General features: G+C 35.3%; 1 protein-coding gene across 5 annotated transcripts in view; it reads right to left on the bottom strand.

The window, feature by feature from the left end:
* Fndc3a (fibronectin type III domain containing 3A) overlaps positions 1-26,064 on the bottom strand; it is a 149,916-nt gene that overhangs the window by 54,271 nt on the left and 69,581 nt on the right. For 2 of the 5 annotated variants that reach the window (XM_010636986.1, XM_010636988.2), the window contains exon 4: positions 8,513-8,589. In XM_010636986.1, coding sequence (XP_010635288.1) covers positions 8,513-8,589 — 77 coding nt within the window. Of the gene's footprint in view, positions 1-4,410; positions 4,440-5,054; positions 5,160-8,512; positions 8,590-12,434; positions 12,558-26,064 lie in introns of those variants that run through there. The other 3 variants (XM_010636990.3, XM_019209413.2, XM_010636989.1) reach the window with 3 other exon arrangements.

The raw sequence follows: 26,064 nt of genomic DNA on the forward strand, positions 1-26,064 counted from the left end.
AAAAAAAAAAAAAAAAATATATATATATTTAAGGATAAAGAATTCTGTATACAATGATGTTAGAGGCACACTAAAATACATTTATTTGGGTACATATAAACCTAAATTACAAATATTAAAAAGATAATTAAACTATTTTTACCTGTGGGATATGACTTGTCTGTAACATGAGACTGGAAAACCAAATATATAATATACCGTTTATATATAACATTACTGTTTATATATGCTGGGTTTAGAACCACACATCCTTGCTTTTGGCAAAATGGATGTTTCATACCTTCTGCTTATTTAACTCAGTTCTGAATTTAAATCTCAGGCAAGTGGATTCAGTTGGTAGAAACTGAATCAAATCTGGAAGCCTAGAAGGGAATTTGGGCACTGTTCACTTTTTAGTTTTGAACTTAAAGAAAGGGACAACAGAAGCAAGCAGTTTGCAATGGAGTATGAGTAAGTCAAACTCTAGTATCTGTCACAATACCACTTTCATCTTTATAATTCTTTAATTAACAAATCTTAAAAGACTCTACATCTCTCATAGGATTATAATTTAGCCTAGTTCCCATCTACCTTCTAAGTTGTATCTTTCTTCTGTGTCAACACCTAAACCTCAGGCCGGTACACTAAAAAACTTGCCTTCATATTAACCTAGATGTTTCTGTATCTTGTACTTCTGTTGATGCTATTTTAATCTTTACTTTGCTTTTCCTTCCGCTATAAACATACAAATTGGGCCTGGGATTTAGGAACCAAGCCCTGCTTGCAAGCACAAGGTCCTGAGTTCAAACCCTGGTACCACCCCCCTCCAAAACATACAAATTTTATCTACCTTACAAATATAGCTATAACTTTACCTCCTTTACACCTTAAAATTTTTTTGTTATTGAGCAGAATATACTGATAATTTACAAGAAAAAGGAAAAACCTTAGAATCATGTATTTGTTGGGGGCCCATCTATTAACAGGGCCAAATACAACAACAAAAGTAAATTATTTAGCATGTTGCAAAGTGATATGCAGTTTGAGAAAAAGCACTACAGCTAAGGGCAATTATAAATATTGTGGGAAGGGGAAGCTTACAGAATTAAAGACAGTGATCAGAGGAAGGCTTACTGGAAAAGTGAAATTTGAGCAGACACCTTAAGTAAGTAAAGAAATTAATCATGCAGAAAAATGGAATATTGTTCTGGGCAGAGGGAACAGAACTAAGCCTTTCCAGTGCAAGTGGGGCTATTTCCAAGGAATGGAAGGAAGCAAGTGTAAGTGGATAAGCACCAAGGAAAAGAAAGGAAAGAATCAGAAAGGTTAAAGAGATAAAGGGAAGATAGGATGGTTAGGTCAGGTGAAGCCATATAATCTGGCAAGGATTTGAATTTTAGCATTTACTATGAATGAAATAGGGAGGCATCACAGAATCTTGGACTCAAGAGTGACATAATCTAGGATTTCCCAACTCTGGGTGATATTGTACAGTGGAGAATATCTGGCTTTATTTAGAGACATTTTTGATTGGCATGGCTCAGGGGTGTACTACTGGCATCTAATGGCTAGAAAGGCCAGGGAGTGCTAAATACTTTACAATACAAAAGTCAATCTCTGGCCAGGTGTGGTGGCGCACATCTGTAATCCCAGAACTCCGGAGGCTGAAGCAAGAGTATTGCTCTGAGTTTGAGGCTAGCCTGGGCTACATAGTAAGTATAAGACCCTGCCTCAAAAATAAAACAAAACGAAGCAAAAATACTCCTAAAACAAAATGGATCTGGCCCATAATGTCCATAGTAACAAGGTTAAGAAATTCTGACATAACTTATTTCATAGGATTACTTTGGCTGCTGAGTTGAGAACAGGGTGGGGTGCAAAAGCAACAGTAGAGAAACTATTCGAAGGGCACTGCAGTAATCTAGGCAAGAGATGATGGAAGGTTGGCCCAGAGTGGTAGGAGTGGAGGTAACTGAAGTGATCCACATTCTGCATTTATTTAATGGCAGAATAAGATCAGCAGATGATTCCATGTGGAAAGTGAGAAAAATAAGTTATAGAAGAATGATGTTCCATTAACAGTAGTGGAGGAAGCCTGAGGGGTAGAACAAGATCAATTCAAACTATTGAATAGACTGATATTCTGGAAGGGAAAAAAAGGGACAACTATATGAGGTAAGAAGAAAAGTAAGAAAGTGTGGAGTCTGGAGAGGTCTGTGAGGAGAAAGGATCAACTGTGTCAAAAGCTACTAATAGTTCAAGATGAAGACTGAGGAGTGACCACTGCATTTAGCAATGTGGATACCACTGTGACTGTGATGAGAACAGTTTTTGGTATAATCATAGAAGCAAAACCTGACTGGACTAGATCTAAGACAGAAAGTGAAAAAAGAGAACAGCATAATTTTGTGAAGCTTTGCTATAAAGGGAATACAAAAGTAGAGTGATGGCTGACAGAAGTAGTGGAATCCAGAAACTTTTTTGTTGTTGTTGTTGCTTTTAGTGAAAATGATCACAGCAGGCTGATATATTAGTATGAATGATCCAGCAGAGAGGGCTGGGGATATAACTCACTGGTAGAATGCTTGCCTAGAGTAAGTCCCTGGGTGCAACCCTCAGTTCTACCAAAAAAAGATCCAGCAGAAAGTAAGAAATTGATGAGAAAAAAAGTACAGTACTGTTCTTGCACAGGCACCAGTACTCCAACGGAAGCAGTGAATTGGAGCAACAGTAATTTGTGACAAATGAGGAAGCAGAATACATGGGGCATATAACTGCTGATAATGGCAGTGATGTGGGGCTAGGAGTCTGTGAAAAGTTCCTTCTGATTATGATTCTACGAACCCTTCTCTGGGCACCACAATCTCAGTTGTCTTTGCCTCCTATAATTTTTTGTTTCGTTTTGCTTTTTGAGACAGGGTCTCACTATATATAGTTAAGCCTGATCTGGAACTCACTATGCAGCCCAGGCTGGTCTTGAACTCACAGTGATCCTCCTGCCTCAGCCTCCCGAGTGCTGGGATTATAGGTGTGTGCCACCATGCCCAACTTGCCTCCTATAATTTTTTGTTTCGTTTTGCTTTTTGAGACAGGGTCTCACTATATATAGTTAAGCCTGATCTGGAACTCACTATGCAGCCCAGGCTGGTCTTGAACTCACAGTGATCCTCCTGCCTCAGCCTCCCGAGTGCTGGGATTATAGGTGTGTGCCACCATGCCCAACTTGCCTCCTATAATTTTTAATTCCATTTATCCTAAATCACTTGCTTGATATTTGCATTGGTCAGCTTTTCCCTTGGTGGACAAAAGACCTAACACTTACAATTTAAAGGAGGAGAGGTTTATTTGGCTCATGGATTCATAGGGTCCCATCTATGCTTGGTTGCTGTCAAGGCAGAAATATCATAGAAGAGTATAGAAGAAGCAGGAGAATGGTGTCAGAAAGGAAGAGGCCAGGGACAAGATATAGACCCAAGGCCATGCCTCCACAACTCACGCATATACCCAGAAATATTTACTAGTCCCCTGGCTGCTCTCAAGCCAATCAAGCTGACAATCCACTTAACTGTCAATATCATTTTAAATATTGTTTGTTAATTTCTTAGATGCATATGTCTTACTGTATAACTTAACGGTGTTTCTTAAGGGACCAATATTAACTGTTTAATTCTCACAACAATACTGTAAGTGGCTATTATCTGATTCTTTTAGTTGGTGAAACTAAGCTGTAGAGATGTTGACTAACTTGCTCAGGATCATATAGGTAAGTAGAGGAGCTAGTATCTGAACTCAATTTGACTTTAGACTTCACAGTCCTATCACTTTGTGGGGATAAAATCCATAGATCTTTAACTGTCTTGTTTTACAACACAAGTGAGGATTTCATTGGTTAACACGTTTCTGTTGGCTTGAACCACTGGTAGTACATGCATGACTGTCCCATCAGGTGGCTTGGGTCACCAGCCTGTAACTTCAAAGGGAAGCCAGAAACCTCAAAACTATCTGCTAGTCTCCAGAGGCCTAGTTGCTGAGAGCAGCCAAATATGCAGACATCGAATTTCACACCAATAGGTACACAGATGGTAATGATGAAAATAAAACCAATTCATTTGGAAAGGAAAAAAAAAAAGAATATAATTCAATTTAGTCTATTTATCAATTTAGTAGTCTATTTATTCAATTTAATAAAAATTAAAATAGACAAGACAATGAACTATATCAGCAGTTTGATTCTTTAACCACAGATGCCACTAGTTGCTGAAGCTCTTTTTCTTTCCTTTATTGAACAAAGATGTATTTGAGAACTGCAGAGAACAGAAGTTGTATCTGCTAACATTTTATACTGTATGTGTGTCTTCTCTAATAGAATATGTAAGTTCCACAATAAATCTGCTTTGCTTACTGTTTTCTTCTCAATATTTGGAATAGTACCTAGTTCATGGATGATGTTCCAAAAGTACCTGTTGAATAAATGATATGATCAAAAATATATGTACTCTGTTAGTTCTACTAGAATGCTAAATTTCTCTCTCCCTTCTAAACACCATCAAGCTATTACAGTTCTGCGATTTCTTCAATTCCTATGACCTTTGCTTCCTTTCCACTTTTAGCAACCTGTTTCTATAGTCACATCTCAAACTAGAACTACTCCAACTTTATGCTCTTAAAAAAAAATAACATAGTAAGGCCCTGTCTCAAGAAACAACATGAAATGAAACACTCTCTCCTCTACCCACAGTTATTTCTGACCATTCATTCACTACATATATATTAGGCAGTACTGGGGATTGAACCAGGGGCCTCTGCACTGAGCTACACTCTCACCCCTTTTATTTTATATATCTAACCACACACACACACACACACACACACACACACACGATGTCAAAGTGACCACAACCTTTTTCTCTACCTCTTACTACAAATTTTCATTTTCACTGAACCTGTAAGTTCCCTACTTTCTAGTCTTGCACATCCTCAGCTCATTCTTTTTAGCTGTTCACCCCAGAAAAGACAGAGACAGAGGAATAGCTAAGATCAGATTGGTTTATAGAAACTTTGCAAAATATACTGACCTCAATGCTGAGTGCTGACACAAGGCAAAGCAAAATAGCACAACTCAAAGGAGTAACCTGATACTTAGCCTTAAACTGATATTGGCCTTTTCTGCTCATTATGAGATCTACAATCCTCTATTAGGTACCCTCTCATCTCCATAACAACCCACATTCCATTTAAAAATTCCACTTAAGGGAGCCATTACAAGATGGAGAACTCCTTATGTTGCCTTTTAGGATCTTAAGGATTAAGCGTGTTCTATTATCAGAATTATGTATAAGGGTGTTTTGACAATGATGTGGAAACGCACAAACACAATCTTCTATCTGGCTGCTTAAATTATTTCAATAATGATAAGGCTAAATTTTTTTGTCTGGGTTAGCCAGTGTGCTTAAAAACAATACATTTCTTAGAGATAATCTTGATTTTAAATTAAGATTTATAATAGTAATCCCACTAGACTCACACAATCTTTCCAAGTAAGATTAGCACTGAGGTTCATTAATTTATTTGACAACTATTTATGAGATACTTACTAGATTTCAGTTACCACAGGAGTGCAAAGAATAAATAAATACATAAAATACAATTCCTGTCCTTAAGGAACCTAAAATCCTAAAGGAGTTTAAGTCACACACACAATTATAATAGTAGGTAGGATGCATTACAACCAAGAAGTAGTACAAATAACTCGACCTAGGCCCTCAAAGAACGTAATTTCAAAAGGCAGAAATGGAAGAATGAATAATGCTCCATAATTAAGAGCTTTAATAAAACCACGGAGAAAGGAAAACACTATGTGAACACAGGAGAAGTCATAAAAGTATAAAAGCAAACTAAGATGGAACTGTGTAAGGCCTCAAATGTCAAGAAATCTGCACTCTGCACTTCACTGAGCAGGTAAGCCAACTAAAGGCTCTTTATGTCCAAAGAAACTTTCTTACAAAAGTTATTTTAGTGGATGTTGGTCTAAAGACAAAGAATCTTGACCTGGATGACTGCTCCACTGATTCATAAACATTAACTGAGTGCATATTATCTCTCCAGACACTGTACTCATAGAAAAGATGAGTACCAGGTATGATCTAGTTCAGGAACTGACCTCATTCCCTACTATTATTTTTGGCTGGATGCCTGAATTCAGCCATACTGGTATCCTTGCTGTTCCCAGGCTTAAGATATACTTTCATTTTAGGTCACCTGCACTGACTATTTCTGTTTCTAGAACCCTCTTTCCCCAGATCAATGTATTATTAACTCCCTCCTGTCCTTCAAGACTTGATTCAAATGCTATCTTTCCAGTGACACTTGTTCTATTACCCTGATTGAAAACATAACCAGTTCTATTTCCCCCCATATCATTTACTATCTAATACATTAATCCATCCACTGATCATGCTTTTTGTTTGCTTTTCTCCACAAAAATGTACATTTCACAAAAGAATCTTTGTCTCTTTTATTCACAGAAATATCCCACTCAAGAGGGCCTGACATGTATGAGTACTCAATACTTATTTGAACTGCTGAATATAGGAACTATAAGAATTCATAATCTTCCTAGGAAAGATAATTAAGAAATGTTAAGTTCATTATAAGAGACATATAATATGCATGGAGAGACCAAAAGGAGGAGCACCTTAAAAAGTGTAGGAAAATTATTTCTCAAACCTCATGATTGAAATGAGAAGGCTAAGTTTGTCATTAAAAAAAAAAAAGGTGAGATAAGAGAATATCAGGATAGCCTATAAAATTGCAATAATTTGTCTTCATCTATATGCCACTAGCATGTAATAAATACAGAGCTTGGCACATCATATCACTCAATAAATGCTGGTTGAACTGAACTATTGCTAAAACAAGTTTTTGTGTAAGTAAACAAAGTTCTGAGTAGGAGCAATAAAAAAGTGGGAAAAACAAACCATCTTGTCAAGGAAATATGGGGTAAATCATATTAACAGTGTCAAATTTTAAGATATCAAAGAGAATCTGTCTGGAAAAAGAATCCTCAGATCTGGCAATTTTAGCAGGGTAATATAAGCAGAACATAGAGTTAGTGTGTCAAAACAAAAGTAGGTAGTAAGCAGAGGCTATTCTTCTGAGAAGATTGTAAGGTACTTTCAAATATGTTATTTTACATGTTATTATTCTCATCTCACACTGAGGGCTCTGAGATTCAAGGAAGTTGATTTGCCCAGAGTCTTGCAGCCAGCAAGGGTTTGAACTAAGATATAGATCCAGATTTTCTGACTCTCAATCTCAGACAACTTTTATTCTTTGCTTTAGTATCTAGTTTTTGTTGTCATTCACAGTGGTGTGCACCACAGAGTTAGAAAACAATCTACCACAAGATCCCACCAATATTCTGCCACAATCAGAGAGGGAGTAGTAGAGGGCCTGAAGAAAACAAGTGTAAATTGCTAGAAGAGAGGGTTATTTATTTCCCAAAAGAGTTGTGAGACAATGAGTGCACTGTTAGAATCTCAGTAGTGGAAGATACCAAATTACCTACAGATCTAGCTTAATTCAGTTTACTTGTGTATGTAACTTAGTAATACATCATTCTTTAAGTCAGACCCTGCCAATACATGAACAGAAAAGGGATGCAGGTCTAATGATACTGAGCCCCCCCCCATTTTTTTTGTGGTACCAGGGATTGAACTCAGGACCTTGTGCATGCGAAGCAGGAGGTGGAAACACTGTGCTAAATCCCTGGCCCAATATATTTGAAAGTAGTTCAGAGACTATTTTTGTTTCTGTTTTTTGTACTGGGGAATCAAACTCGGGCCCTTATGCTTGTGAGGCAGGCACCAGAACCAATGAACTAAATCCCTGGCCCCTTTTTTTTACTTTTTTTTTTTTGTACCGGGAGTCGAACTAGGGTCTTTGCACTTGTGAGACAGGCGGCAGCACCACTGAGCTAAATCCCAGGCTTTTGATGTCAGGGCTGTAAGTTTAAATTGTCTTTTATTTACAATATGCCATTGTAGTATCTGAAAACCACTGTATGAATAAAGTTGTGAATAAAGTATTGTGTTGGCTTATTTCTAAGCAAATGTTACTTTAAAAAACATTAGGCTGCCTCTCAAGTGCAAGGTCCCAAGTTCAATCTCCCCACCACAAATAAAGGGCTGGGGATTTAGTTCAGTGGTGCCACGCCTGCCTGGCAAGCTCAAGGTCCTGAGTTGAATCCCTAGTAAGGGGGTTGGGAGGGCAAAAAATCATTAGCATAAGAATCCTGAGAACTTCAGATTCACATTATTTTTTTTCTTTGTAATTCAATACCGAAAGACAAGGTCAAATGGACACTATAAATAAAATTTTTTCTCCTTTCTAAATGTACTAAAATACTTGAAATAGACTTATCAAAGATATCACATGGGTTTAATTTCAGAACTTAAGTATTATTTTTTCATCAAAATCAAAGAAAAAGGAGTAACTATCTTCATAAATAAAAAAGAAAAATAACAAAACATACCTGTGGGGCATAGCCAGGAGGCACATAAATTGGAGGCACAGAACCATTTGGGGACATCATTGGAACCTGAGCAGGACCTGGATGGGTCACAAAAAATGTATTAATCCATCATTGCTTACCAAGCTGAAGTTGAAAACAATTTTATTATTTCATCTAAATACTCAAGTCAACAGCGACTATATTAACTATTATAAACATTTACCTTGTGTAAAGTGCATGGATTACCTTTTACCTGCCTTTTTGTTTATCAAACTTTCCTCTATAGTTACCTGGGAAGTTTTTAAAACAAAATTCACAGGCTCTTCTAAAGATTCTTATTTAGTATACCTATAATTTTGAATCACTACGTTTACTTTATAAATATCCTGGGTGACTTTTGTGATTATACAAGTTAGAAATATTGACCCAGAAAAAAATAAAACTGAACTTTGCTTATAAAATTAATGAAAAGGCAAAATTTTCAAAAAGAACAGGAAAATATTAAGAAAAAAGAAAGAAAAGCAGTAAGACAAAGAAAAGTTAAGATACCTGAAAAGTACTTTGTTAGGATTAAAAGACACCTGTAATATATAAGTAATGTCTGTGGTGTCTTAAGAACAAAGTTAAAGATATGCCATGTAAATTTACCCAAAGACAATTTTTTTGTTTCTTACACTGAAAAGTTCTAAAAAAAGAAAACTCAGGTCATCTTCTCCTATATTTCCTTTTACTTTTCTAGAGTATTATGCTTTCCAAATAACTTTTATGAATATTACATCTTATTTATCTCCTCTTTTAACTTTTCTGGGAGTAAAATAAGCATGTTTAGAAGGGGTATTTTATTTTTTCTAGGAATTAAAAATTTCTTGTTTTACTTAAAAGTACGTCACCTTCAGATCCTTTCTGTAACTTCAAAGTATGATGTCTCCTATCAGTTTTTAATCACTTGAAATAAAACTTTTTCAAAGAAATTACATATTTTAAAATTTAATTAATTAATTAAATTATTTATTTTTGGTAACTGGGATCGAACTTGGGATCTTGTGCTTTTGAGGCAGCTGGCTAAATCCACTGAGCTAAATCCCTGGCCCCAGAAATTACTTATTTTTAAGGGAATAAAAGCACAAAAATCTAATGGGGAAAGTATCTTCTTTTATATGCAGAATTTAATTCTGAAACTCAATGTCACCACTGGCAACACTGCACGGACTTCAGAAAAGCTGAATAAAGAGCAGGATGGTTCCAGAAAATCTGGATTCCAGGCTTTTTAGAGAAGGGGGAAGGGAGAAGCAATATAGAAGTGATGGGGGGAGGGTAAGGATGCACGGAAGGAAAGAGAAAAGATGTTAAGAAAAGCGGGACATGAGAAGGTAAATATTAAGCAGAGGTAAGGATAGTTAGGGGAGAGGAAAACAGATGGGGAGAGATAAAGAAGAGAGAAGGAAAGAAAGAGAGGAGAGAGGAGACATAAGGGAGGAGACAGGAGGTAAAGATGGCTGTGAGGAAGAGGAAGGGAAATTAGAAGGGATAAGAGAGGGAAGAGAAATGAAAGAGGTGAAAGAATGAAAGGAAGGAGTTGGAGAAGGGAGAGTAAGGAGGGAGAGGGAAAACACTGCTAAGTTACTCATCTGCCTACAAAAATAACTTGAAAAAATACTCTTCTCATCTAAAACAAGACAAGCAAATAGATGAAGCTGTTCAGAATATAATCTTAATTATATAGTTAATACTAACACTATATATTTTTGTCTCCTTATAATAACCATTATCATTTTCCAAAGGTAGAGTTGAAATTGCCCAAATGGGGCCGGGAATTCAGCTCAGTGGGATGGCTGCCTGCCTCACAAGCACAAGGTCTGGAGTTCAATCCCTAGTACCATTAAACAACAACAACAAAAAATTGCCCAAATGGTAGAACTGAGATTCAAACCAGATATTTTCATTTCTAAGTATGTATTTCTATAATATAAACATTAAAAAATACTATTCATTTATTGACAATTGATGTAACTTGAGTCTTTAAAACTACATATGTTCTAATACAAAGGGAAATTAAGCCTGCTTCTGTTCTTATTTTCTGTAAGAATTAAGAAGTGTTATATACATGTACCAACTCATTATAATGAAGGGAATTATTATGTACTGCAAACATGTACTAATAAAAATTAAAAAACAAGAGAAAGGAAGAAAAAAATTTCTTAAGTTTATGCAAACACCACTTATTAATTTATTAAAATTCCTGAGCCACTTTATACCTCTACATATACAGACATTTTCAAAATACATCTTTTAACTTCTGCATTCTGGGCTCAAGAGAAATGAGAACAATTTTACACTAATGCTAGTTTATTTCATTAATTTATATAAAACTACAAAGTAAACTAGTTTTCTAAATCGAGAGGTGGCTTCGATTTTATTCATAATACACAAAATGTGTCCGAGAACCAGAAAGAGAATTTACTAAACACTGTATTTATCCTCTTAATAAAGGAAATCAACATTTTATTGAGCTTTTATTGTATATAAAAAAGGCTCTGGGAACTTTCACATGCTGTCAAATTTAATTCTAATGTCAAATCACTAGAACTTGCTGATTACATGTAAAATTGCCTAACTGCTTTGGGTTTTTCCTTCTTTTACTAGAAATGTGACCATATAAATACTACGTAGCTATAATTCAAATAGTATTATACTTTGATAGCCACTAAAAGTTTAAAATTTAGTAGTACAGAAGGTGACTATACCTTTTAATTACTTTTTTAGGATGTTACAAAATAGAACAGAGCACACCTAACCTGAAATAAACAAGCAGTACATATATTACTAGTTATAGTCCACAAATAAGACCAAATAACTTATCTCTCTAATAAGTAATCATTTAACCTTTGCAAATAAATTTTCTTAGTCTGAGGCAGAAATGGTACATGGTTAATTCTTTTTTAAAAAAATTTTTGTCAATACTCTATTTAATTTATAAAATATTGGTGTGAAGTAACATTCAACATTGAACACATAAACTTCCTAATGTATAAATAAGTATTGATATTTAGAACAATGTTTACAGCACCATTTCTGTTGCTACTCTTGTATGTATAATAGCAAAACTCTAAAACCCTGCATACTTAATAATGCAAATGTTTGATGATTTCCTTAGTTCCAACAATCTTTTTAATATAGTAAGTTCTAAAAGATTATTAAAGTGACTTAATTTGTATACAGTGAGGAATATTCTGTTCTAAAGAACCTAAATCTGTTAGACTGTATCATTAAAAACACAACTGGCACAAGAACAGTTGTATCTGAATAGTGATATATCTAATAGTTCTTTCAGCATCTACATGTTTCAGGGAAAATCTAACCCAAATCACAGGCCTATTCATTATTTTAAAGGGAATACTTCCTATTCTAAAAACCTGCAGAAAAGGAAAAAATTTTATTCACCAATTGTCTTAGAGAAGCTTCCCACTCCAGTTCTTAAAAAGTGACATCAATGACTAAAAACATAAGCTATTTTCACCTAGTAGAAGTTGAATTTTTTATTTTTTCCTGTTAGTATGCATTTACATTTAAGAGGGTTTTTAAAAACTACAAATTTGCTTAGACGTTTATATTTTTAAAATGCGACAAGCTGCTGACGTGCTACACATTCTCCTTATAAGCAAGCTTTCACAATGGCTTCCAAATAATCTGATGCCAATTTTCAGATTTTAGTTTTTGAAAGCAAAAACCTAGTAAAATAAAGACTCCAGAATGGGATATTTGGTGGAAAATAAAATCAGCCTAACTCTATACAGAATTTAATCTTTTAAAACTACAGAATAACAATTTAAATATTTTATAGCAATTATATTTGACATGTATTAAAAAAACAAACAGCATGACTTTAAGACAATGCTTGCTATGGTTTAAAATAAAGCAAATGTTCAAAAACAGCAAGTCTTACCACTCATTTTGTTTTTACAGTAGCAGCAGGGAACAAGAAAATCCAACAAGGAAACAGCGTAGTACACGTTAACAGCTTTAATTGGTGAATGGTTTCTTTCTTTCTTTTTTTTTTTTTGCAAAGCTGTAAGAGGAAAAGAGCCTTTGACCGAGTCACGTGATCACTATCACATGACCTGCAGCGAACAGGAAAGCAAAGGGAGGGGGAAGAAAACGCTCTAGCCTGCACTATTTCTGATACAGAAAATTGATTTCTGCTGCTGCTGCTTTGAATCTGATAATCTTTTGATCCTCAGAAAACCACTTAAAGCTCACCAAAACATCTTACAGGATTATGTAAAGCGTTTTTTTTTGTGTGTGTTCACTAGTAACACCTCTGAAAGCACTATTTTCTAACTTATTCATCCATCCTGCTGCTGATTTTCACTTAGGAAGTTGAGGATAAATTAAATATTAATTTAAAAGGTTTTGTCGGAAATGCCATTGTTTAACTTCTCTCTTCATCCCCAATCCTTAAGGAATATCCACAATATATAAAGAATTGTGTATACAATAGCTTTAATGACATGCTCCCCCAAGCAGGATTTATGTTTCAGGCTGATATTTGCCTTTTAGGACTATCACAGGGCTGAAGATGTAGCTCAGCGGTAGCACCGCTTGCCTAACATGTGGGGAAGCCTGGGGTTCAGTCCCTCTGTACTATGTGTGTGTGCGAGTGCATGTGCATGTGTATGGGTGTGTTAACTAATTTTACTATTGATTTTACTTCCTTTTTCTGAATTTTTAAAAAAGACAACCTGAAAAAAAAAAAAGACAACCTGGACATTAAGATAGATGCTAAATGAATTTCACTCTCACTCGTATCCATGAAATCTGAAGATATGCTTAGGTTCATATTCAGAGCTGTGTATTCAGGAAAAAGCAGAGACTAGGAAGGAAACCAATCTTCCATGGGGTGGGGGGTGATTGTAAGAACTTTTGGGAGGTCTTTTATCACTTTATGGTGTTATACAAGTTCAGAGGAAATTTATTAGCAGCTAATACAAATATAAGATTAATGACTGATTTCTTAACAAGTTGTACAGTAGAAAAATAATTTTGGTATCAAAAGATTTTTATGTCAGCTTCAATATTTCTTAGCAAGTCAGTTTACTACTATTCTTTGAACCTCCATCTCTTTCTATGAAAAGGTTGAAAATAACCAACCTCAAAGCATTGCTGTGAGAATCAAATTGGATAAATGTAATAAGCATGAAGTATACTGGTTGGCACCACTCAGAAAGTGATAATTATTGTAAGTAAAAGCATAATGAATGTATGTTTTCAAAGAGAGTAATTATGTAATACAGAGTAAGTGTTTTGCTTGTGTAAACACAATCTTCACAACTGAAGTACATATCCCAGTTTCATAAACTTGAGGCAGAGAACAGTTAAGTAACTTGCCAAGGACAGGCAGTGAGGTAAACAGGAAGGATTATCTAATGGTATCTCTCAAATATGGTGAGAAAAACCAGCAAGGGGTAATTTCAGGAGCAATAAGTCTCAGGAGATGCTTGACTCCCTCAAAGAGATAAGACAAGAAAGGGCTATTCCTACAGTGAGGGACGGTAATCGTTAACTTTTAAATTCCTAATAAAAAGCTGGACTTCCCTGAAGAACAAGAAGAAAGAGCAGAGTCTCCTGATCTTAACTGAACACTGCTGATAAATGTTAAACCTAGCCTCTTTGTAAATCCAGCCATGTCTCTGATCTTAAGCCCCTAAAGAAAAGCAAGCCCCTGTAGCCCACTTCCTCACTTTGGCTCATTTTCACACACAGCTGTTAACACCTCCCCGCCAAGCCCAAGGCTCTGAGATTGCTAAATAAGCTACATTCTCAGCTACACTCCTGTTTGAAAACTTTTGAGAAAGAAGTCTGAGTTGCCCAGGCTGGCTTGAACTTAGTCCTCCTGCCTCAGCCTCCCAAGTAGATAAGATTGTGACAGTAGCTTGGAGCCTCACTTTGACTCTCTTTAATTGATTATGTTTTTCCCAGTTCTTCCCATTGGGCTCATTAGAAACCCTTTTCCATTATAAATAAATTTTCACAATATCCTTAACCTTTTCATAAAACATCTGTTCTTGTGCTGCCTAAACCAAGTTGACTTCCAGTAATTCCCATCCTCTCCTAGGCAATGTTGGTAGTCTCCAAGGCTATTTCCCATCCTCATTGTTGCTCCTGTTTCAAGCTAGATTCTTTTTCCTTGAGATCATGCGTTGTATGGTACCATACTCTTTTTTCAGTTATACACTCAGTCCTTATTTACTGAAAACTCAGACAATGAGTTCAGTTTTTCTTCTAACCCAACTCTTGCCTGTCAATACAGTTACATTTAATGTAAGCCCAAACCTAGGCTTAATATTTCTTGAACTCTTAACTTACATTCTGTTCTTAGTACACCATGTTCAAAAGCACATCTCAAAACTCAGAATTCCACTATTTCATCTTTGAAATCTTAAAGTTTCGTTTTTAAGTTTCTGGTCACCATATCTTTAATCTTTCTAGTTCTTTCCTCTACACCTTTTATTATTCCACATAATGATCTCTCTCCTTTTCTCTTGATCCAACTCTGCCTTCATAGCCTGCCTGATTTCCTTCCTATCCATACATTATTTTTATTTCCCCTTCCCCTGAAAATCTCCACTTTTAATCCATCAGATAATTATCTTCTCTTTTCTTAGTCTTCAACTACAGGAATCAAACAGAATTCAGACTGGCATGTTTACAAATTTAGTATTTCCCACTTTCATACAGCTGTCAGCATTGCCTGAGCTCCATTTCAGGAATTTATCCTCAGTCAATAATGTGTCTTGTTTTTAGAGTGCTAATCAGAGATCTCTGCCATACTTTAAGAGGTCTTGCAGGGCCTCAATAATTTTCTCAGAATGGCCTCAAACTTTAGTCCATCTCCTGAGTAGTTGGGATTATAGGTGTGCGCCATCATGCCTCACTACTGTTACCTTTCTTCCAGTGACAGTAGTAGGGTAGGGGTATGGTTCAGTGGTTAGATACTCAGAACACACAAGGCCCTGAATTTGATCGCTAGAACCAAAAAATAAAACAACCAAAAACAAACAAACAAAAAACCGCATACACACAAACACAAAAATCTTTATAAGAAAAATCATATGTATCTCTAAATACATTTGTTTGCTCTTGAGTCTTAGTTTCATCATTTTATGTTTTCAAGTAAGTAACTATAATTTTTTTATTCTATCGAAGTAATCCAAATCAAGTAATCCAAATAAGGGAAATATTATAACTCCCAACCTGCTAGATATCCAAAACACAAGTTCATCTTTCCTAAAATCGATGAATAAATTCTAGGAACAATGGAGGTTAAGAATAGGAAAAATTCATTAAGAAAAGATATTAAGAAAGATATTCTATCTAAAAGAGACAGAAAGGGGACAGGAAAGTGAGTTTCCCACTCACCCTGCTTCTTAAAGGTGTTTTATTGAGCAAAGCCATGAGGTGAGGTCGGTTTAAGGTGGGAGAAAACTATGGCCAACTAATAAGATTATAAGTATAGTCCGTTAGGCAATATTGATCCAAAGGGAAATCTCAAGGTGGGACAAAACTATGACCAACCAATAAGATTACAAGTATAGTCATTTAGTAATATTGATTAAATGGCAATCAAATGGGGAAGCTAGTCATGGGTGTAATAAATATACGCAGGAAGAAGAAGGACTTCCCCAGAAGGAATGGGTTAGGGAAATTTTGGTCCCCACTGCCCAATGTGATCGATACTTATTTAGAAAACTAACCACTGCTATTCATCTCTAGGGGAAGTATGTGAGTGTAATATTTTTTCACTTTTTATAATGCTGACCTTCAATCAATGTAACCGGATTGTCTTTCATATCGACTCCTGAAGGGTTGGCCCTGTCTAACTGCCTACAAAATATCTAATTAACTTACCTTTCTACAATACTACCACCATATTTTTTATTCTTTCCAGTTTCCTGAAACTTTTGTTATTGTGCCTTTCTCGCCTATCATTCACTTTCCATTCATTCAACAAACATGCGTAGAGTAACTACAGTGTGCCAGATACTGTTCAGGGCACTTGGGATAAATCTCTAAGGGAAAATGGACAAATCTTCCTGCTTTTGTAGAGTTTGCACTGGGAGAAGAAAATAATTGCTAACATGACAAATAAGTAAATCATTCAAGTACATCATATATGTTTGAAGGTGACAGATTTGAAAATATGGTTGAAGGTCAAAATGCTATGAAGTAATAAAATAATAGAGCACAGTGAAGATGACTGAATGCTCAGACAGAGAGTGAGGTGGGAACATTAAGGATTGCAATTTAAAATATAGAGATCAGTTAAGTTTCACTGAGAAAGTGAATTTTGAACAAAGAGTTGAAAGATGAATGGGTCATGGGGCTATGTGAGGAAAAGAGCATTCTACAGAGAGGAGCAACCAATGCAAAAGCCCTAAAGTGGGAGCCTGACTGGCATGTTTGAGTTATAACAAAGACATCAACATTATTAGAGCAGCATGAGTAGCATGGGGAAAAAAAAAGGAACGAAGTCACCCTGGTAAAGAAGGAAATGAATTCGAATCTATAAGGACTTTGGCTTTTATTTTGAGTGAAACAGGGAGCCATTCTTGGATTTTAAGATATTATCTGAATTATATTTTAAAAGAATTAATGTGACTCAGACATACTGCTGATGAACATGGGAAACACTTGGGAGAAATGGCATTATCTACTAAATTTGAGCATAATACATACCTTATAATCAAGTAATTCTACATCTACATATATGGGCAATGAAAATGCTTAGCACGTTCATAACACTACTAATTGTAATGACACCAAAGTGGATGAAGTGGACTTGGGGACAATGAGATATTCAGATTTGGAAATGCTGTTGGGCACGGTAGCATATGCCTAGAATCTCAACACTTGGGGAGGCTGAGGCAGGAGAATTGCTGTGAGTTCTAAGGCCAGCCTGGGTCATATAGTGAGTTCAAGATCAGCCAGGACTACACAATGAGACCCTGTCTCAAAAGGAACAAAAAGTTAAAAAGAAAAGATTTAGAAATACTACATTGGAGATGTCCAGTAAGCATCCAAATGGAGACATCATGTAGCACACTGTTGGTTTAATTATTTTGGAATTCAAGGAGGAGACACCTAGTCTGGAGATATAAATTCTATAGCTTTTAGTAGATAGGTTTTTAATACATGAAATTTGGCGACATCATCAGATAAGTAAAAGAAGATAGAGAATAGTCTAATTCTTTAGACAGAACATTTCTACTATGAACATATTTCTATATATCTCTTTGCCCACATATTTCTTTAAAGTGCTATATATATATATATATCTAAGAGGAGAAGTGCTGAGTTTTAGAATTATGTATTAATTTTCTTGGGAAAATAGAAATAGATTTCCTGAGTATATCCACTTATAGTCCATTGTTCTCACTGGGCATGGTGCTTGTAAATCCAGGACTCAGGGAGGCTCAGAAGGAGGATCACAAGTTCAAGCCCAGCTCAGGCAACTTACTGACAGTGAGACTCTGTCTCAAAATAAAAAAATAAAAATAAAAAAGGGCTTAAAATGCAGCTCAGTGCAAAGGCCCTGAGTTCAATCTCCAGTACTAGAGGAAAAACAAATCGCTGCCTCTCCTTCAGTCATAAACACAGTCTCCTTTATTATTATTTTTACATGTAAACTCTCAAGAATTTACTTTTGGGTAAGTCACAAGGAATAGGTCTGATTCCAGGGCTGGGGATTTAGCTCAGTGGTACCGCTGCCTGCCTCGCAAGCACAAGGACCCGAGTTTGATCCCTGGTATCAAAAAAAAGAAAAGGCCTGATTTGATTTTTTTTGGTACCAGGGATTGAACTCAGGTCCTTGTGCTTGCGAGGCAGGCAGCGGAACCACTGAGCTAAATACCTGGACCCAAGTCTGATTCAATTTTAATTCAAATGAATAATCAACTGTCCCAGCCATTGTTTTCCACTCCCAATACCTTAGGATAAGCCTCATATGGACACAGCAAGGTAATTAAAATTATCTTAAGGAAGACCTTATTTTATAAGATGATGTACCTAGTTTACCAAATTAAAATAAAGTGTCCTGGGCTGGGGGGATTTAGCTCAGTGGAACAGCTCCTGCCTCGCAAGTGCAAGGTCCAGAGTTCAATCCCTGGTACTACTACTACTACTACTACTAATAATAATAATAAAAAAATGAAGTGTCCAAAATCATATTTCAGTCCACTGTAGTCACTGCCCACACCACTTTACTGAGATCACACTGGCAACAGTGACTAAGATCAAACTTGCCAAATCCAATTAATATTGACGACAACTGTAATTATTCTTTCCTAAAACCTTAAATACTGTACTAGTTTCCCTTGGTTCCTCTCCTACCTCTGATCATATCTTTTTAACTCCTTAATGACCTCTTGTCTTCTATTTTTCCTTTAAGTGTTTGTTTTCTTGGAAATTTTGCTCTTGGCTTGTTATTCTATGTATGAGGATCTTATTTACTCCCATGAAAGCTTATACTATGCATCTCATCTTGTCTTGAGTTCTGGGCCTCTAACACTGAATCCACATAAAAGCAGTTATTTTTCAACAACACTCATACCACTTTTTGTATTTCCTATGATATATTTAAAGTTCTGTCTCAACAGAAAACTTGAGTGATCCTAGACTTTCCCCCTTATGTCCCATACCAGCTGGCATGAAGTTCTGACAATTTAATCTCCCAAGTATTTTTCAACTCCATATTCTCTCCTCTTATACTGATGACACTTCAGCAGTACTCAACTCTTTCTAGAACTATTCCAGCATTCTCCTAATGGGTCCTTTGCTCCTAATCCTTAGAAATCAATGCAACTCTCACATCATCGATAAAATAATCTTAAAAACAAACCTGATTGGTTTTTCCTCTCTAAAATCCATAATCAAATTCTTTATTACTTATGAGATAAAGTTTAAGTCCCTGACCAAGGCTTACCATGCTTTCCAAGAAACAGGTGGTGCTAGGTTAGCTGGTTAAAAAGCAGGATGGGTTGATTTTTATCAATATTGAATAAACCACATTTTCCCACTTGCATCAAAATATTTTAAAGTGAATTTTGGTATTACTGTGGTAATACCATTCATTTTATTATGATTTGTAATTATTTGTTTTATCCTAAACAACAGGAGCAGCACAATAGAGGTGACAGGCATAGATTTCAGAGGTAGGCCATTAATTTTATTTTATTTATTTGTTTTTTTTTTGGTTTTTTGAGACAGGGTCTCACTATGTAGTTGAGACTGACTCCGAACTCACTATGTAGCTCAGGCTGGTCTCAAACTCACAACGATCCTCCTGCCTCAGCCTCCTGAGTACTAGGTTTACAGGCGTGTGCCACCATGCCCAGCTTTAGGCCATTTAATTTTAATGATGGTTTATAACTATGAGACATTGCAAGTTACTTAACCTTTTTGTATCTTAGTTTCCTCATATTTAAAATATAAATAATAGTTATTCTACTTCACAGGAATATAATGGGGACTGAATGAGTCCTAGTCAGAAAGTACAACAGTGTTTGGTACACAAGTTAGTGTATAAGCAATGTCACCCAAGAATAGTATTAGTATTGCAGATAGCTATGCTATTTAGAAATTATTATAAGGCAGTTAGACAAAGCTGGGGCCTCAACATAGAAAAACTGAGGCAGAGAGAAGCTACTACATCCACATACTTTCCCTAGGGATAAATATCAGTGATTGCTATTCTAAATAGCAATAAATCACCTCGGTGGGGACCAGGACTTAAATCCATTCCTTCCAGGAAAGGTCCCTGACCATCCCTCATTGAAAATCCTTGTTCATTCCTTGCATACCTGCTACGTAACTTGCTTCCCCATTGGATCCGTTTAATCAATATTAACTAAATTACACTTGTTGTAATCTTATTAGTCATATATTTTTGTCCCACCTCACATCCATCTTATAATTTCCCAATGGACCAATATTACCTAAGCAACTGTACTTGTAATCTTACTAGCCAACTAGAGTTTTGTCTCACTTTGTACCCACCTCACCTCATGGCTTTGTCCCATGTAACACCTTCGAGAAGCAGGGTGGGCAGGCAACACATCTTCTGGTCCCCCTTCTGTCTCAGACAGAAGCTATCTGCTGCTCAATAAATTTTTCAGAATCTTATCCTCTTTTGTTCCTAGAATTCATTCTTTGATTTTGGAAAACATGAACTCGTGTTCCAGATATCTAGCAAGTTGGGGAGTCACATCTATTTCTCCTATAATCACAAGAGTTTGTCTTGACAAATCTACTTGAAAAATAATAGTTCAAAAAAGGCTAGCTAAAGTGCTGAAATGAGTTCAAACAATTGCTATGGTAAGCCATCTTATTAAAAGAGGGTTTTATGCAAAATATTAGGTGTTATGAAAATTAAAACATACTTTTTAAAGTTTGCAAACATCCAGACAATAGAAAAATGTTAATTACTGCATAATACATACTATAAATTGGAACATTCTCAGTGAATCCTCTGTATTTGTTCCCACAGAAAAGCAGTTTGATGATGATTATCAAATTAACAAGGACTTTAGCAAACAAATATGTCCCTATCTCCCTTGCTATTATGGAAAGATCCATGAAGATAGGAATCATGTCACCAACTCTGGGGCAAATGACTTTTTTTTTTTTGAGACAGGGTCTCACTATGTAGTTGAGGCTGACCTGGAACTCACTGTGTAGCCCAGGCTGGTCTGGAACTCACAGTGATCCTCTTGCCTCAGCCTCCAGAGTGCTGGGATTACAGGCATGCACCACCACGCTCAGCTGCAAATAACTTTTAAGAATGATTAGGGTATAGATTAAAGTTTTATTAGAAGGATATGGAAGATAGGAGTCAGTAATATAGGACACATACAAAAATAATACCAAAAATCCTGGCATTTTGATGGAAGACCCAACACAATACAATTCAAATATTTTCTAATTACATAGCAAAGTGAAATATACCAAATTGTTTCTTACTGAAATAGTAAGACTTCTTGTGAAGAAAAGATTCTAAAAGTTTCCAGAAAATGAGGGATATTACATAGAAAATGAGTAACTTAAAGGCCATATTTGTTCTGAAAGATAATTCAAGGTGACGTAAGAGATATTTACCACCAAAACCTAAACTGACAAAAACACAACTAGATGAAGTACAATAATATAGAAATAATATATATTAGATAATATATATTAGGTGATATATATTACATAATATATATAATATATTAGATGATGAATTAAAATAATATAGAAAAAGTATAGATAAGAAGTGAGGCTGGTCATGTACCCTTACTAGAATTAGGCCATAAAAATATAAAAATACTCTTGTTTGTGTGAGATGAAATGCTGTGATTGAAATTATATACCAATTAGCACACTATAAAGCCAGTCCTTATGTAGATCAAGTATGATACATACTACCATAAAGAATGATATCAATGGTTGGGCTTGCAAAAAACTAAAGCAGGAACAACCCAGTGCTGACTTTTGCCAAATATAAAATCCGGTAAAGCAATAAAAACTTCTTACTTTAAGCAATGTACCCTTTAAAATAGTTGCAAAATAAATTGCTGAATCAGCTGACTTGCAGAAAGAGACTATTAGCTATGAAATGAATTAAAAACTCAAAGAGCTGACTTTGATTTTTTTTTCTGGTGATAAGCAAATAAAACCAGCCATTTATTAAGGGTATGCTCAGAGTACAATAGTAAGTCTTGGTTATTTGCATGTCAGAAAATTTAAGAAACAGACTAGTGAGGCAAAGAGTAGTTCAGTCAGATCATTAAGATATTCAAAAGGATAGGAAGTGAAATGTATTCCTTTTTTCCTCTACAATTTTTTATCTGGTCCTTCAAAAGACCAACCCTGTGACTATGGCCCTAATCCTTGATGCAGGATAAGGTACAAGTTCTTATGAAGTAATTTAAATATGTGCAGCTTGAACCATGACTAATGTACGTCCCAGAGTTAAGCAACTAAGGATAGGCCAATAAGTGCTGCTAAGGAAGTACTTCATGGGAGGAAGCCACTTGCTAGAGGTGATTGAAAATGATACATGCAAGTAATTTAAGGAAGATAAGGACAGTGAAGGATTAGAATACAAGATTTTGTCTTTGCACACACATCAAATTTTGTTCCTTGTCCTTTTAAATTTTTCTCATCTATGTTTTTCAGGGGCCTTGGTCACTTTGCATATCTTGGCCATATAGTTATTCACCATTTTTTTCTCCCTGTAATTTTCTCCTTTACTTATAGTAAGGTATTAATTTAACAAAAAATTTACTTTATAGAATGTATATCAAGAGAAAGCAAACATAAGGATCATTTTAAAGCCAGATATATATTTTGGATTAGGAGATAAAGAAAGCTAGGTGAAATTAGGAAACTACATATTAACCAAAAAAAATGGTCAATACAAATTTGTGTTCTAATGTACTATGTCCCACATATTTGACTTTACGTGCCAGAAAAGTTTCAAAACTAATTCTGGGGACTTATTAACCAGGTTTTTATAAGGCTAAGTAAAGACAGAAAAGAAATTAAGGAGAAATAGAAGGAAGACTATCTATATATCTATATCATTTCACAAAGACAGGATATTATAACTGCAAAAGCAGTAGGAGGTTTTACTTCACACATTTTAAAAAAAGACTTCTAAATTGAATAAATTTAATTTAAGATCCAGAATAATTAAAGCAAACCTAAGCAAAAAGAGCAAAGCGGGGGCCACTGCAATACTCAATTTCAAATTACACTACAAAGCAAGAGTAACAAAAACAGCATAGCAATGGCACAAAAATAGACATGTAGACCAATGGAATGTAATAAATCCAAGCAAATACAGTCATCTGATTCTGGACATGATAACCAAAAATTCACACCAGAGAAAGCCTCTTTAATAAGTTCTGATAAAAAACTGGATATCCACTTGTATAAGATTGAAACTAGATCCTTATCATTCACCCTGATTAAAAATAAATTCAAAATGGATCAAGGACCTAGGTATAAGAGATGAAACTGAAACTGCTAAAGGAAAACAGAGAAAACACTTGAAGCCACACAACAAGTAAAGATTTCCTGAATAGGACTATGGTAGCATGGAAAAAAACAGCTAGAATTAATAACTGGCATTATATAAAATTTAAAAGTTTCTGCACAGCAAAGGAAACAACCAACAGAGTGAAGATACAATCTACAGAATGAAAGAAAATCTTTGTCAGCTATTTTTCCAACACTGAATTAATATCCAGAATGTATAAAGAATTAAAAAAACACACCAAGAAATCAAATAGCCCAATGAATAAATGGCAAATTTTAAACAGATATTTCTTAAAACACGAAGTACAAATGGCCAGTAAGTTGAATAAAAAAATGTTCAACATCTTTGCCATCAGGGAAATGCAAACCACACAGATACTCTATCTCACCCCAGTCAGAATGGCCATCAACAAGAATACAAAAAAACAACAAACAGCAGTGAGGATTCAGGGAAAAGGAAACTTCCTACACTGCTGATGGGAATGTAAATTAGCATAGCCAATAAGAAAATCAGTATGAAGTTCCTAAAAGACTAAAAATAGAGCTACAATTTGATACAGCTATTTTGCTCCTTGGGGTATAGCTGAAGGAATTAAAGTCAGCATACTACAGGGACACCTGCACATCCATGTTTATTTTGGCACAATTCAAAATAGCGAAGATATGGAACTAGCCTAGATGCCTATCAACACACGAATAGGCAAAAAATATACACAATAGATTATTATAGGGATGAACATTTTTTTTTTATCTGCAGAAAAATGGATGAATTTGGAGATCATGATGTTGAGGAAAATAAGCCAGACTCAGGCAACTATCACATGTTCTTCCTAACATCGTACATGGAATCTAAACAAGATGACAAGAAAGTACAGGAAGACTATTATTAGACAAGAGTGGGGGATATAAAGACAGGTAATGGGGGATAGATATGAAACTCCCCCAAATGTGAAACCAGGCAGAGGAAGGGTAGAGCAAGTGGGTAATGAGGAGGTGAAAATAATTAAAGTATGTAATGTGCATGTACAAATCACCCATAACTAAACCCAATAATCTCTATAACCCATATGCATTAATGAAAACAGATGTGAAAAAAATAATAAATCTGAGAAAAATGTTAAAGCAGTTAGATTCCAAGAATAATAAACCATGACTGTCCTAGACAAACTGTGATACAAAGTCACCTTATTTATTAATAGGGGATGCTTATTTATCAAGGCTTAAAACACTTGGCAACATTTAATCACAAGGCAGGCAATCAGCACAAAGCTCTAGCCTAGGATCACAAATTGGTGATTGCAATTTGGGAACAAAATAAGGCAGGAAGTTACAGAAGAGAGAGAGAGAAAAGATTAAGGTCATTTATGCTTAGATATTTAGGGGTCTTTCTTTGCCTTAGAAACTACTTTTTAAAATTTGGATAAAGTAGAACGCATACACTAGTTCCCTAAATATACTCAGAATTACAGACAATTTTATTTATTTACGTACAGGTAATTGAAAACGTGTCTAATTACATTTTAGATGTATTAGTGATAAAAACATTGAGTAAAATAAATTTGATAACTATAAGAATCTACTTTTAACACTAAATTGAACTGCATATAATTAGAAAACCTGAAGTAAGAGAGATGTCTACCAAGCACCTGTTTCTAAACAAGAAGTTATTTTTAGTGCTTTTGTTAGAAATCTACAGAGACTATGATATCAATGTGCATGGATGCAGCAGGTTTTGTACTACTATTTATAGTAGCAATCTAATGTGAATAATGATGAATCATTCTTTGTTAGTCCAGTAGGAAATAGTACTTGGGATTTACTGCAGTACATTAGGTTAACTATGTCTTAATAACTGAACAACCACATGCTGACATCACACAGCAGTGATATGAATCAATGACGCAAATTCTGTCAGGATCAAATATTAAGGTCACGAGGCTAAAAAAAGGTATACAAATAACAGGGCAGACCAGTCAGCCACCAAGAAGACTGCATTAAGTTAGTACTGCCAATGTCCAAAAGGGTCCTAATGTTTTTTTTTTACACAATAGCTAAACCTTTTAATTTTAATTACAGATTTCCCTTAAGTTTTTTTCATAGCTTCTGGGTTTAATGAATAGACCCTTAAAAACACATCTTAGGAGTCTACCAGCCAAATAAGTTAGGAAAATGGACCTGGGAGCTAGGCTCTTTAGATAATGTTATGCAGAATACATCACTATTTATTAAGCGCTTTATATAAATAACATATTGTACTTGACAAATAACATTTAGATTAAGATTTGAAGCACTACATGGAGACCTGATAATTCACTGCAATCCCAGGGTTTTCTTCCCACTATTCAATTTTTAAATGGTTTCAGCTAGATTATAGAAGATAGCTTATTTTGAGTAAACATTATATGTTTTAAAATATCTTCTCCCCAAATTAAACATACCCACATATAGTTAGAAATCTCTTTTGTAACAGGAACAAAAACCATCTCTGAAGGCTTTCC

Source organism: Fukomys damarensis, unplaced genomic scaffold (genome assembly GCF_012274545.1).
Source record: "Fukomys damarensis isolate Sample0158 unplaced genomic scaffold, DMR_v1.0_HiC HiC_scaffold_38, whole genome shotgun sequence".
NCBI classification, from domain to species: domain Eukaryota; kingdom Metazoa; phylum Chordata; class Mammalia; order Rodentia; family Bathyergidae; genus Fukomys; species Fukomys damarensis.